The sequence below is a fragment of the Peromyscus californicus genome, unplaced genomic scaffold, assembly GCF_007827085.1.
Source record: "Peromyscus californicus insignis strain IS unplaced genomic scaffold, ASM782708v3 Scaffold_13__1_contigs__length_99412109, whole genome shotgun sequence".
Taxonomy (NCBI): domain Eukaryota; kingdom Metazoa; phylum Chordata; class Mammalia; order Rodentia; family Cricetidae; genus Peromyscus; species Peromyscus californicus.
The window spans coordinates 48679619-48693436 of NW_026294424.1; the positions used below are offsets into that span (position 1 = coordinate 48679619).

At 41.5% G+C, this 13818-nt stretch overlaps 1 protein-coding gene across 3 annotated transcripts in view; it reads left to right on the top strand.

Moving 5' to 3' along the window:
• Tbc1d19 (TBC1 domain family member 19) overlaps positions 1-13818 on the top strand; it is a 116401-nt gene that overhangs the window by 11963 nt on the left and 90620 nt on the right. For 2 of the 3 annotated variants that reach the window (XM_052734946.1, XM_052734945.1), the window contains exons 2-4: positions 7152-7224; positions 8304-8349; positions 12813-12888. In XM_052734946.1, the coding sequence (XP_052590906.1) occupies positions 7152-7224; positions 8304-8349; positions 12813-12888 (195 nt within the window). The remainder of the gene's footprint in view (positions 1-7151; positions 7225-8303; positions 8350-12812; positions 12889-13818) is intronic. The other variant, XM_052734947.1, reaches the window with a different exon arrangement.

The window sequence follows — 13818 nt, forward strand, 5'->3', positions numbered from 1 at the left end:
CTCGCTCTGTAGCCCAGGCTGGCCTCGAACTCACAGAGATCCACCTGGCTCTGCCTCCCAAGTGCTGGGATTAAAGGTGTGCGTCACCACCGCCCGGCTTAACAACTTTTTAAATAACTTCTCAAATTCATTAAGCACCAAAAAAGTTGTTTAGTGCATGGTCTGCATAGCTCCTGCAAATGTCTGCATTTGCACGTGTTGTATCTGATGCATTGCAGAAAGTGAGGATGCGGCTGTAGCTGTTGTACAAGGCAGGGTGTGGGGGGAGCACAGTGCGCATGCTCATGGGGCTGCTACTGTACTCTGCTGCTGGGGTGCAGCACACCAAGCAGAAGGAATACTGTGCACACACACTTGAGCAGAGGGGTCAGAAGCCCTAGTCTGATTTCTGTGTTAGTGATAAGGGAATTTTGGATTTATCCTAAAAATTTCTAACTACTTCTCTGTCAGTTTCCTGCATTGCTTTAATTTGGGAGTGTGGTTAGGTTGCTAGGAAATTAGTAATACGAATACTTCTCTGTGAATCCGAATTATTGTCCATGTTGAGTGATCAGAACAAAATATAGCAATAAGATACGAAACTGTATCAGAGTGAAGCTGCGCCTTTTAAACACTGATTGAATGTTTGTGTAGTAAAGCTGCCTTCAATGTGGTTTATACAGCCGGATTCCCAAGAGTGTTTCGAGGGAGTTTTCAGAGAGGCTCATGCTACTGAATCATGCATCAGAACTATGTCACAGTAGCATGTGATGCTGAGTTACTGCCCTGTTCTGTGTATTGGTTTGTGTGGTGCCTGTGGCTGTGGTCCTGGGCTCAGACCCAGATCTTTGAGCCTGCTAGGCCACCCTCTACCACTTAGCTGCATCCTCATCTACCCTGTCCTGCTTCAGGTCTCCATTTTCTAAAGATTTTAATAATTAACTTGAATGGCTAGTGACTTTGGTTTGTCCCATGTCCAGCAGGGCTCTGGGAATGGACCTCACTGGGGCAGCAAGGAGATGAAGAAAAGACAGACAGACAGACACATGGGCAGAAAACTGTGATCCAGTGGACTGGACTTTCTGCTAGAGAAACCTCAGGCCCTGTCCCTGCCCCCACCCTCACCCCAAGCTCAGTGTGCTTATAATAATAGAGTTGAATAGAGAGATGGGGTTAGTGCATACAGGTAATCTAGGAGGCAGCGTTTATGGTATATAGCTGAACCAAGGAGACAGATTTATCTAATCTTGTGGGGAAGTAGTCTTCAGTCAGTATCTCAGGGGAATGCTATGGTAGATATTTTCTACACTGTCACCATCCATACATGGACCAGAAGGGAAGGCTTTGCCATTCCTCCATGGACCTGAGGCTCTGGAGTCTAACACAGCTGTGCCCAGCTCAGCAGTACACATTCACTCAGGACTCCCACCTACTCAGCCTTCTCTCTCTCTCCAGGCTTGCGTTTAGTATAAAAATCCATCAGGGAGGTCTAGCACCATTGAAATAGTGAAAATGTTTAGAAAGAATAACAAGCTTTTCTCTTCAAATTCTTTAAATGGTACTCTATGAATCATTTCCAAATACAAGCCAGAGATGGGAAAGACAGACAAGAGAAGTTAAATTTCCATTTGCCTTGGCCATTGTGAATAATGAGCCGGAGGTTTTACAGCTTTTAAAATACTCCTGGGAATAATGGACTGGAAATCACTCTGCTCAGTTAAAAATAATTTTATGAAGTTCCTTATTTATTTTGGGATAAAATTGACTAAAAAAGAAAGAACATGGTTTGGGCAATATAATTTTGTCAAGCAGTGATTAATGCCAGGGTAATATATAAGATGTAGCAGTGGAGACCTGGCCCTTGTCCTTCAGTAGATAATCTCGTCAGAAAGATAAGTAAGTGAGATGAGCGCTCCATTATAGTCTCCGTGCTGTCACTGAGGACATGGTGTCCTATCTGTGTTAGGGGAGCTAGGGAGGAGACTTTGGAAGCTACTATGGATTTGTGATGAGGGAGCATTTTTTTCCTAAGGAAATGACATGAACAGAAGCTTGGAGCCCTCAAGGGATTTCCAGCTGTGGAATCACTGGTTGTAATTTCCTATGACTAGTGAGTCCCATGATGAGAAATTGAGAGCGTCTTCAGCTTGGTCAAGCAGCACCAGCAGCAGATCTGTAGGATAAAGTAGATATACATTGCAAAGAACTATGTATGCCTGTGGAAAATTTCTGGCTCCTTTGTATGTCTGCAGAGCCACAGCCAGGACAGACTTCTGTTAGGAAGAAAGCACTAGAGAGCAGATTGGAAAAGGAGATGTCGATCCATTCATTCATTCATTCATTCATTCATTCATTCATTCAATAAGCATATATTGTGTATCCACTTTATGAAAGTAACTAGTTTAGGCTCAAAGATAGCTACCCTAGTGGAGCTGGCCATTAAACAGTGAGACATATGCTTTGCCAATAAACATAGTAAATGAATTAATTGAGTGTAGGCTAGGAGCTAGTGGATGCTAAGAAAGAAGAAAAAGTACAGGAGCTTGGGCATGCCAGGTGAGGAGTGCCATCTAAGTAAGATACCAAGTTCAGAAACTGTTGCAGTTATTCAGGTAAAAGATGAGGCCAGGGGTTGTGGCGACAGCTCAGTGATTAAGAGCACTTACTCCTACAGAGGACCTGAATTTGGTTCCCAGCACCCATGTGCAGTGCTCACCACTGTCTGGAACTCCAGTTCTGGAGGATCTGACACCCTCTCCCTGTGTAAATTTTAAAAGAAAAAAAAAACTAGACTAAAGGTAAGACTTTAGAATGGAGAAACGGTGTTTTGGAAGATACATTTCTTTTCTTTCATTTTTGAAGCTTTTTCATACAAACAAATGACAAGTCTGGAATGCATTATTTCAAGGTGAATGACTTTGTATCACCTACCATGGAAGCGGGTAAGACTGTCACAGCCAGACCCCTCTGTTGGCCTCATTAGAACTGCAGACCAATTCTTCCTGGCCACCTGATGTTTATGGTAATCAACTTCTTGCATATGTATATCTCTTAGTATAGCTTAGTCTTGCCAACTCAAAAAACGAATGCCTTCTAGTCTTTTAAATTTAGGTTTGCATATTTATCTGTGTGGTATATGTGTGTGTGTGTAGACACAGTCATGTGTGTTTATGCTCATGTGTGCGCTTAGGTGCATGTACACATGTGTTTGCATGTATGTGGATGCCTCAGATTGATGCTGGGTGTCTTCCCCAGCTTTCTCCACTTTATATACTGAACAGGGTTTCTCACATGAACCAAGCTCTGCTGTGGATATCCCTCTGTATAAATAAACACTGATTGGCCAATAGCCAGACAGGAAGTATAGGCGGGACTTACAGAGAGGAGAATTGAGGAAACAGGAAAGGAAGGGAGAGATTGCCTGGAGCCGCCGCCAGGACATGGAAGATGTAAGGTACGGATAAGCCACGAGCCACGTGGCAAAGTATAGATTAATAGAAATGGGCTAAATATAAGAGTAAGAGCTAGACAATGATAGGCCTGAGCTAATGGCCAAGCAGTTTAAATAATGTAAGAGTCTGTGTGTTTATTTTATAAGTGGGCTCCGGGACTGGCGGGACTTGGTGGGAGCTGGAGAGAAATTCTCCAGCTACAAGCTCTTGCTAACTTGACTGCTCTGGTGAGCTAGCTTGCTCCAAGATCCCTGTCACTGTCTCTCCAGTCCTGGAAGTATGAGCAGGTCACCATATCTGCGTAGCATTTCTGTGAGTGCTGGTCCTCCCATTCTGGAGCTCCCATGTCTGGTCCTCACATTCTCACAGCAAGCACTTTGTTCACTGAATCTTCTTTCCAGCCTCTTCCTTCTTTTTCAAGAACGCTTCCTTAGCTAAAGGGCTGATCTTAGCGTTTCTCATAGCCTGCACTTTACTAACTGTAAACTCATAGTGTAGCTCATCATGCTCTGTCCTCTGTATGTTTTCTTGATTGGCAGCTGAACCCCAGGCTTCATCAGACTCAGGAGTATTGAGGACTGTTGGGGTCCAGCTCCTCGATAGCCCTCTCCCAGGGTCCGTGGAAGAATCTATCAACCAGCTGAGAAGTCTAATCTTAAGGATGGTGGATGAATCTATATACATGAAACTCTTTAGTCCATACATTTTATTCTTCTTAGTCAGTTCTCTCTCTACACAGCTTCTTTTCTGCTCTCACACTTAGTTCCTTTCTTGCCTGATTCTCTCTACATCTTTCTGCTGTTCCCTCTAAGACTGTCTTAACTCCTTTATCTTAGTTCTGCCCCATCTTCCATCTCATCTTTCTAGCTCTCTCTCCTAGTCCTCCAATCTAGTTCTTCTCTAATCTAGTTCTCTTCCAATCTAGTCCATCTCAGTTCATTCCCCTCCAGTTCTTACTCATCTACGTCTTCCATTCTCTTTTTTCTTCTCCATCCTTGCTCTGAAAATAAAACTACCTTTTATCCCTTTGGCCCTTCTCTCTCCAAGCTATTTCTGCTCCTGCCATTTCTGGCAGGGCAGGGGAAGTGTGCTCGGTCACTAGCGACTTGGCAAGGCAACTTCCATCACAGATAAATGTACCTGTAAGTGGGAACCCTTTAGTTCTGAGTTAATTGTTAAGGGTAGATCTAAAACTAGAGATAAGACTTTGAAAAGGAGAAAGTTAAGCTTAATTAGCACATCCACCAGGCCTTCTCAAGCAGATAGTCTGGATGCTTAAGTCTGTTCTTAGAGAATCTGAGGTATCTAAGATAAGATACTTTCGTCCATTGGGGATGGTCCTGGCTGGATGCTGCTAATGACGATAATTATAAAAAGGCCTAAAATTAGGGATCTTGGCTGCATTTCTGCACAGAAGGTTATCTGAATATTCCATTAGTAGAGGGGAAATTGGGCCCAATGGATGATCAACACACTGTTCTTAGAAAAGGAATCTAATGAAAAAGCTACGATAGTACGCAAGAAATGTCATTGCAGGAAAATGACTAATATTCAAGAGCTAATATCTCCAAGACTCCCTGGGCCTTGGTTTGACCTCTGGAAGGCCCTTGGCCTCTTCCAGGTATTAACTTGTCATAATCAGCTGACATCCTACTTCATATTATTGCGTTTGCAGCACAGGTGCCATCCTTTTGGCTCAGCTCTTGGAAGCAGAGTGTTCTTTCATTGAGCGGCACGTACTGTCTAGGTGTCTCTTCTGCAGAGTTAATAGCTGTGTCTGTTCAAGGCCTAGAGTCAGCATTTCACTGGGGTTGCAAAATGTGATGGTTTAACCAGATCTGTTTTAGTTATTAGCTACAATACTTTATATGTGTGTGTGTGTGTGTGTGTGTGTGTGTGTGTGTGTGTGTGTGTGTTGCCGAAATGTATATTCACACACTACATATATGCCTGGTGCCATGGAGGCTAGAGGGCTTTGGAACCCCCCCAACTGGGGTTATGGACAGTTGTGAGCTGCCACATGGGTGCTGGAAACTGAACTCAGGTCCTTTGTAAGAGCGGCAAGTGGCGTTACCTGCCGAGCTCTCTCTCCAGCCCTTAAGCTGCAATACTTACTAAATAAACATTTCCCCTTTACGATGTGGTTTCTCAGTTGTACAATGCTTATTAGAAAGACAGGATAAATGTGTTTTCTTTATTTACCAGTTTTCAAGGTAGTGGGTTATTTCCCCGTCACCCACAGTTGGGTGACTCTGTCCATGTTTTCGCTTTAGTGTGTTCCTATTAGAAAAGGGAGCCCTGCTTGGTTGGACTGCTCTCGTGTCTTCCTGTCTCACACTGGAGTAGACTAGCCCCACCAGGCTTTAGGTTCTGCTCTACAGTTGACTCATTAAATGTTCCAGAGCATGCTTATTGGCTAGTTGAGAGTTGTTTTTTTCCCACACATGTCAGGTACCCCTGATCTTTGGCTTTTCCCCACACGGGTGCTGACACTATACAGATCTCCTGGCTGTTAAGTGGTCACAGCCAGTTGTAGTTTGGGTTTATGGTAGAAATCACCTAGTTTTGCTATACATGTTTTCCCTGGAATTTTGGTTTTGTTATTAGTTGGTCTGTTTTTTATGTGATAATAAATAAGATAAAAAAAAGCTTTAAACAAGAGAGATGACTCAGTAGTTAAGAGTGTCCACTATACTTGAGAGAACCCAAGTTTGGTCCCAGCATCCATGTTGGGCAGCTCACAACTTTCTCTACTTCCAGTTCCAGGGAGATCCGATGCCTATGTCTTCGCAGGCACCTGTACTTGTGTACTCATACTCCTGCACAGATAAAGACATATATCTGCAAAATTACAAATAATAAAAATAAGTCTTACAAACTGTTCACGGCTACCAGCCTCCTCTTTCAGGAAGAGCTTGAGCCATGAGGGGTTAAGGTACAGTTGAGAATAACTAGATTTGAACATTTTGACCTGGACGATGAGATGGGTGGCAGTTTCCCTGAAGAATATTTAAAGTTTTAGGAAAGGAGCAAGGCACATGAGGATGAGAGCAAGCTTTGTCTTAGTAGGTTTGAAGTGAGCATAAAATACCATGAAGTACGGAAATGTCTTGTTAAGAACTGTGCTTCTAAGCATTCTTAGACAGAACTAAGTCATGAAACCCCAACACCTTGAGGGTGATCAATTCCATCACAAGTAGGAAAGAATACACTATTTATGGCAAAAACTGCAGTGTGGAATACAAAGAATCCATCTGAAGATAAAAGAGACCTTAGTAACAAACACTAATAAATTACAACTTTTACGTATTTTTCATAAACAGGCACAACACATGGGTACGTTGAACAGACATCCAAACTGCACGCACTTACATCAAGAGATCTGGTGCTTTGGTGTCTAGGTACCATGGATTTGGGGTATGATATGAGACGAGATTGCTAAAATCTGAGCATATTTCTACTTGAGACTTTAGGTAAACATGCTAAGTATTTGTAAGCTGCACACCCGTGTGCTTTGTGTAGATTGGTGTGCTATCTTGAGAGGAGTGAGACCTTCTCCATGGTGAGCCAGTCTAGGTGTGTCTAAGGTGCGTTACCCTCCAGTGCTTGTGAAGACATCTGGTGTTTCCTTCTACACATGTGTTAGCGTTGCATATGAACTCAAATGCCTTGTGACTTTCCACTTCTCTTTTCTCTTTGCCTTCTTTCCCCAAAATCTAGGCCTGCCTTCAGAGACCCGAGATCAGACTTGAGTCACTCAAAGAAGATATTAAGGAATTCTTTAAAATATCAGGTTTGTAAAGTCCCCTCTCTTCAAGCATCCACAGACTTTCGGCTTCTTCCTCAAAATCGATATAACTTGGCTGACGGGCTTCTGTTAGGAGAGGACTGGAGTTCACACATTTTGATAAAATTGTGCAAATACTCAAGGACACTGTAGAAATGACTGCTTTGCTTCCTACTCAAAGTATGTGCCAGTGTGGTGAATATATCCTTACTTAGTTGTTGTCTTTTTACTTCCTGCTGAGGGTCTTCTCCTTCTACATTATTTTTCTATGCTTTGAAAGAAAGAAAAGAGAGAGAGAGAGAGAGAGAGAGAGAGAGAGAGAGAGAGAGAGAGAAGAAGAAGAAGAAGAAGAAGAAGAAGAAGAAGAAGAAGAAGAAGAAGAAGAAGAAGAAGAAAGAGGAGGAGGAGGAGGAAGGAAGGAAGGAAGGAAGGAAGAAAGAAAAAGAAAATCTTAGTGTTTGGACAGAAGGGATGACCTGGCGTCAACCCTTGCATGTGGGAGCTGAGAGATTAAGTGGCAACTCCCTAGAATGTTCATTCTGCCTTTGCTGGCCAGCAGTTTGATGACTAGTTATTTGTAACTGCTTCTTTGTTCTGTCTCTGGCACGCACCAGATTCTTGTCCCTCTCCCCAACACATCCATCACAGCATCAGTTCAAAGGCACTGGCGTCCATTTAGCAGGTCGACAGAGGAAGAAGACATTACTCTTAATTGGAGAAAATGACTCAATAGTTTTACTTCCATAGCAGTTAATGGTTGACAAAATTCTTTTACAAATAACCACGATGCCAACACTTTAGTAAGTTGGGGCTAGAGAGATAGCTCAGCAGTTAAGAATACTGACTGCTCTTACAGAGGACGCTGGTTCAGTTCCCAGCACACATATGGCAGCCCACAACAACCTGGAATTCTAGTTCTAGAGGATCTGATGCCCTCTTCTGACATTTGCAGGCTCATGCACGAATTTTGGTGCATGTATGTACATTCAGGCACACACACACGTGAAGTAAAATAAATGCATTTTAGAAGTTTAAAAAATTACTCTGTCACATATTTAAGACACTAATGTTTTGTTTTAAAACAGGTTGGGAGAAGAAACTTCAGAATGCTGTTTATAGTGAACTGAATGTGTGAGTTCTTTTCTGTCTATTTTGAGATACTATTTTGTTTAAGTAGATTTAGTTTGTATGTAGTAAATTTAGTGTTGCTATCTATATGCATATTTTCATTTCTCATTAGTATACTTATAGGTGTCTAGTAAGTTATTGTCACAAATCGCTACAGTCTGGTCTGAGAATGAGTAATGATTAGGGGGTACTTTTCTATATTGCCAAATTTGTATACAGAGAGTGTATTCATCCAGTGTAATTAGGTAATGGGATAGTTCTCATAACACTTGCATTCTTTTTATTGTTGAAATTTGAATGTCATACTTCTTTCTGGCATTACAAACTAACCATTCTGAACACTTTTTCTTTGTAGGATTACTATTGTTGCTAAGAACCCAATGTTTTTATTTGTCTCAATTTACCAACAGGGCTTATTAAAGCATATAGAACTTGTACTCTAAAAAATTATAGCTGCAGAATATTAGTTTATTCAACACCCCATTGTTTACCCATTATTCATGGAGTGTTTACTGTGTGGTAGTGGGATGAGAAGCACTCGGGGTGTAGATTAGAAAACTAGGCACGCATCCTGTTCTCATAATGTGTAATAATCAGGCCCGAGGAGTTTCTCTGTTTGCTATTTTCTTTTACCACTTGCCCTGTCTCTAGCATTCTCCAGTTTCTAACACTCCCATTTTCCATATTCTCTGTTTAACCTGTTGTTGACTGGGAAATAAGATATCCTTGCTTAACCAGATTGCTCCTGAGGTAGGCCCCAATGAAGATCGGTCAGCTCACACTTAGTTATTTTTGTATTGGTGTGAAGAAACTCCATGACCAAGGCAACTTAGAAAAGAAATCATTTGTTTGGGGGCTTGCTTACAGTTTCAGAGGGGGAGTTCATGACCATCCTGGTGGGGAGCAAAGCGTGCGCAGACAGGCATAGGTCTGGAACAGTAGTGAGAGCCCACATCTGATGGGTAAGCCAAGGTGCGGGGGGGGGGGGGGGGGGGAGGAAGGGAAGGAGGGGAGAGACTGGGCCTGTGTGGGCTTTTAAACCTCAAAACCTATACCTCAGTGACACCCCTCCTCCAACAAGGCCACACCTTTTAATATTTCCCAAAGGGTTCCAAAACCTCAGAACCCAACATTCAAATATAGGAGCTTATGGAGGCCATTCTCATTCAAACCACCACAGACATTTTAAAAATTATTTTTAGTGTGTTCTTATCACCATCTTCAAGTTGGTCTTTGAATTCTCAGATAACATAAGATATAAGTGGTATCTATTACTGAAGTTGAGTGTAACCATATCATTGAGAGCTCTGACCGCCAAAGGAGTAGATGTTTGTCATGACAAATAAAAATATTAATTCACACAATGTAATGGATAGACCTGTTGTATATTATTCCCAATACTGGGTTTTCAATCTGAGATTACTAACGACTTCTGTTTTGGAGATCTAATTTCTGAAAGTAGTTTTGTATGGCCAACTGTCAAAGATGGCAAGGCCCATCTTTCATTCTATGTCATATCTTCAGTTCCCTACACAGTGCAACTTTATATATATTTTAATAACTAGTTGAGAGTTATATGGGGGCTCATTAATACTGCCTTTCTTCTTACTTGAGTTCTGAACAAAAGGAGAAAAATGATAAAACAGAATGGTAAGTGAACACTCAAAATCAGGCTTTCCTTAATGATAGAGACTAAGGGACACATGCACATATGCTCACACATGTTCACATACATGTAAACACACATAGAGTTGTTGTTGTTGTTTTTTTTTTTTTTTTTTTTTGGTTTTTTGAGACAGGGTTTCTCTGTGTAGCTTTGTGCCTTTCCTGGAACTCACTTGGTAGTCCAGGCTGGCCTCGAACTCACAGAGATCCGCCTGGCTCTGCCTCCCGAGTGCTGGGATTAAAGGCGTGTGCCACCACCGCCCAGCCTAGAGTTGGTTTTTTAAAGACTAAATAAAGGCCATAGCTTATAATGAGAGTTGAGGGAAACCCTAACCTCGACTCCAAGATTAGATAGTCTTAAAAATCCAGTCACACAGCTGGATCAGGGTTAGCAAGCGTGGTTGAGTCCTCTTAGATTGAAAGGTTGGAGAAGGTGTTAAGAATATTTGTAACAAATACTTGTGATGCTTGGGGAGAAGCTGAGGCTGTTGTAGTAGATGGGCTCTGTTCCCAGGAAATGGCATATAGAGAGTGGGGAAAATGCATCTCCACTGATGTAAGTCAAAAGAAGAAAGTGGACGTAGTGTATTTGTTGGGTCTCCTTCCTTTTTTTTTTTTTTTTTGGACACAGGGTCTCTAATCCCAGCACTTAGGAGGCAGAAGCAGGTGGATCTCTGTGAGTTTCTAGCCCAGCCTTGTCTATAGAATGAGTTCTGTTGCACTTTTCATTAGCAGCAACTATTGGATGGATAAATCAAAAGGCTGGACAGCTGCCTCAGTGGTTTAGAACACATACTGCTCTAGTGGAAGACCCAGGTTAGATTCCTAGCACTAACATCAGGTAGCTCACCCACCTGTCACCAGCAACAAGGGATGCAATGACTCCCTCTTCTGGCATCAGTGAAAACCTGCCCTTGTGCACATATCTCCTCCCCCACATATGCTTAATTAAAAGTAAAATAAATCCTTTTAAAAGCAAAATGTAGGGTAGAAATATTTGTTAGGTAACAAATAATTGGATCTAAACACACATACACACTCATGCCTAATAAAGCTTACCTCGTTTTGTTTTAATAAACACTTCAAAGATTTTAGGTTTTTATTAAACAGAAGGTCTTCCATATTCTGTTATTACATGAAATCTGCCACTCTAGCTCAGTTTGGTACTTCCCACTTCAGATTGCACACCTTGTTTCATTTTCCATTCACTTAAAGTAAATATATATCTTCTATTGTATAACAGCTCTCCAGGTTATATTGGTGTCAGTTTGCATTGCTGGAATGCTTACTTTGTATCAGTGTCTTGAACACTTTATGTTCTTTGGCTTATTTATGTACCAGGACATAGGTTCAATGCCCAGCATTACTCCCCTAAAAGAATAAAAAAAGAGAGAAAAAGATGGAATGCAATCTTTATAACCACTTCTACCAAGTAGAAATTCATATTATCAGCATTTTATGGAAGAGCAATCTACCTGACATGTCCAAGTTTTTGACATTTCAATGTTCATACTCAACTACTCAATCAAGTTACAAAGGAAAAAAATGCAATTAATCCAATAATTTTTAAGTAGTGTGGTGGTAGGTTTGTGATTTTGTTTTGAGTCACATTCATAGCTATACTTGGGCATATATAGCCCATGAGCTACAGGTTGTAAATGCCCAGACAATGTCTTAGTCTGTTTTGTGCTGCCCTGAGGGAAGACCTGGCAACTATTTAAGTGGACTGCTATGGTTTAAATGTCCCCTCCAAGTTCATGGTTGAAATGTAATTGCTACTATAACAGTATTACCAACTGAGACCCTTACGAGCCATTAGGGCACAAGAGCCTTTCCCTTATGGGTTGGACTGGAGATACTGTGAAAGGCCAGGTTTGGCCCTGTTTTCCCAGTGAGCCTCTTACCTTCTGTCACCAGATGTCATTGCGATTTTTCTTTGGGCCTCCAACCAGCTCCCAAATAAAGACACGGAGACTTGTTATTAATTATGAGCGCGTGACCTTAGCTTAGGCTTGTCGCACTAGCTCTTTTAACTTAATTTACTTTGTTTCTATTAATTTATGTTTTGCCTTGGGGCTTTTTTTTTTTAACCTTTCTTTCATTCTGTATGCCTTACTTTACTTCTTCCTCCTTGTCTGTCTGTCTGGCCCCTGGCATCTCCCTGGTTTCTCTTTTTCTTTTTTCAAGCCTAAATTCTTACTTACTCACCTATACTTCCTCCCTCACTATTGGCTGTTCAGCTTTTTATTAGACCAATCAGGTGCCTTAGGCAGGCAATGTAAACCAGCAGCACATCTTTACATAATTAAACAAATGCAACACATCTTTACATAGTTAAACAAATATTCCATAACATAAACAAATGCAACAACCAGATGATATAGGAGGATGTTGGCAGATGTTGGCACCTGGATGTTTGACTTCTGGGGTCTAGAACTGTAAGCCAGAGTGCTTCTGTTCTTAACAGATTACATTTTAGCCGGGTATGGTGGTGCACACCTATAATCCCAGCACTTGGGCGGCAGAGGCAGGACTAGTTAAAGGTCAGCCTGGTCTGTATAGCAAGTTCCAGGCCTGCCAGGGCTATCCAATAAGACCCTGTATGAAATACAAAACAAAACATTACCAATTACTAGAATGGTATAATTGAAATTTCTATTAGATCTGGTGTACATACCTGAACTGTTAACAGATCCTCTATTTTGTTTATAGCAGGGACTGCAGAGGTAAGTTACTTTTTACCAAGAGAATTCATTATTGCGAGCTCAGTATGCTACTTAGCTGCCTCTTTCTGCTTCCAGGTATCCTTTGCCCAGTCATCCTTCTGCACCTCCTGAGCATCTCAAAGAGCCTTTGGTGTACATGAGGAAGGCACAGGTTGGCCACTATTCATCTTTGTTTTCTTTTTCCATGCTAAGTAATGCAGTGCAGAGTATATTCTTATTGGCAATATATATGTATATATATTCTTCATATAAAGACTGCGTGAGAACCTCTTAAGCAATGTTAATAATTCTTGCACACTCTGCCTTTTTATTTTTGGTAATCAAGGTTCATACCTGTTTAACTATAGTAACCATGGAAAACATTACATAGAAAGGAAAGGGCTTGAAGTTTGAAATAGGGTAAAATCTTCTGTAACAATCTACTCCTCATGGCCCGTGAATTTAAAAGAATGGAATAATGTATTAAAAAACAAGCAAAACAAACATAAAAACAGACCCAAACAAAAACCCTCTGTCCTTTGAAGCCTGTGTTACTGATATCATATTAAAAATACATGCCGGGCGGTGGTGGCCCACGCCTTTAATCCCAGCACTCAGGAGGCAGAGGCAGGTGGATCTCTTGTGAGTTCGAAGCCAGCCTGGTCTACAGAGCAAGATCCAGGACAGGCACCAAAACTACACAGAGAAACCCTGTCTCACATAAACCAATATATATATACTGGGTTCTTCTCTCCAGCATGGCCTCCGAAATAGATTGAAGTCATTCCTGCAGAAATCCTGTACCCTCATCCCTCTGCTCTAGCAGACATGCCATTGCTGTTGTAGATGATGCCCTGCCGTGTCAGTTGCCAGCTTCACAGTAGTGCATGTCAGCAAGATTCTACCTTTTATCCTCATTAAAACCGCCTCCAAACTAGATGCTGACAGAGACAGTGGAACAGAAATCTATTCATTTCTAGGTGGTATCTCTAGGGTCAGATAATATTTATCTGTTTGTACAAAAGCATGATAATTAAATATATTCATGAAAGAGTCGTATGGCTTTTGTTATAAAGATTTAAACTAAAAAACCCCAGAAATG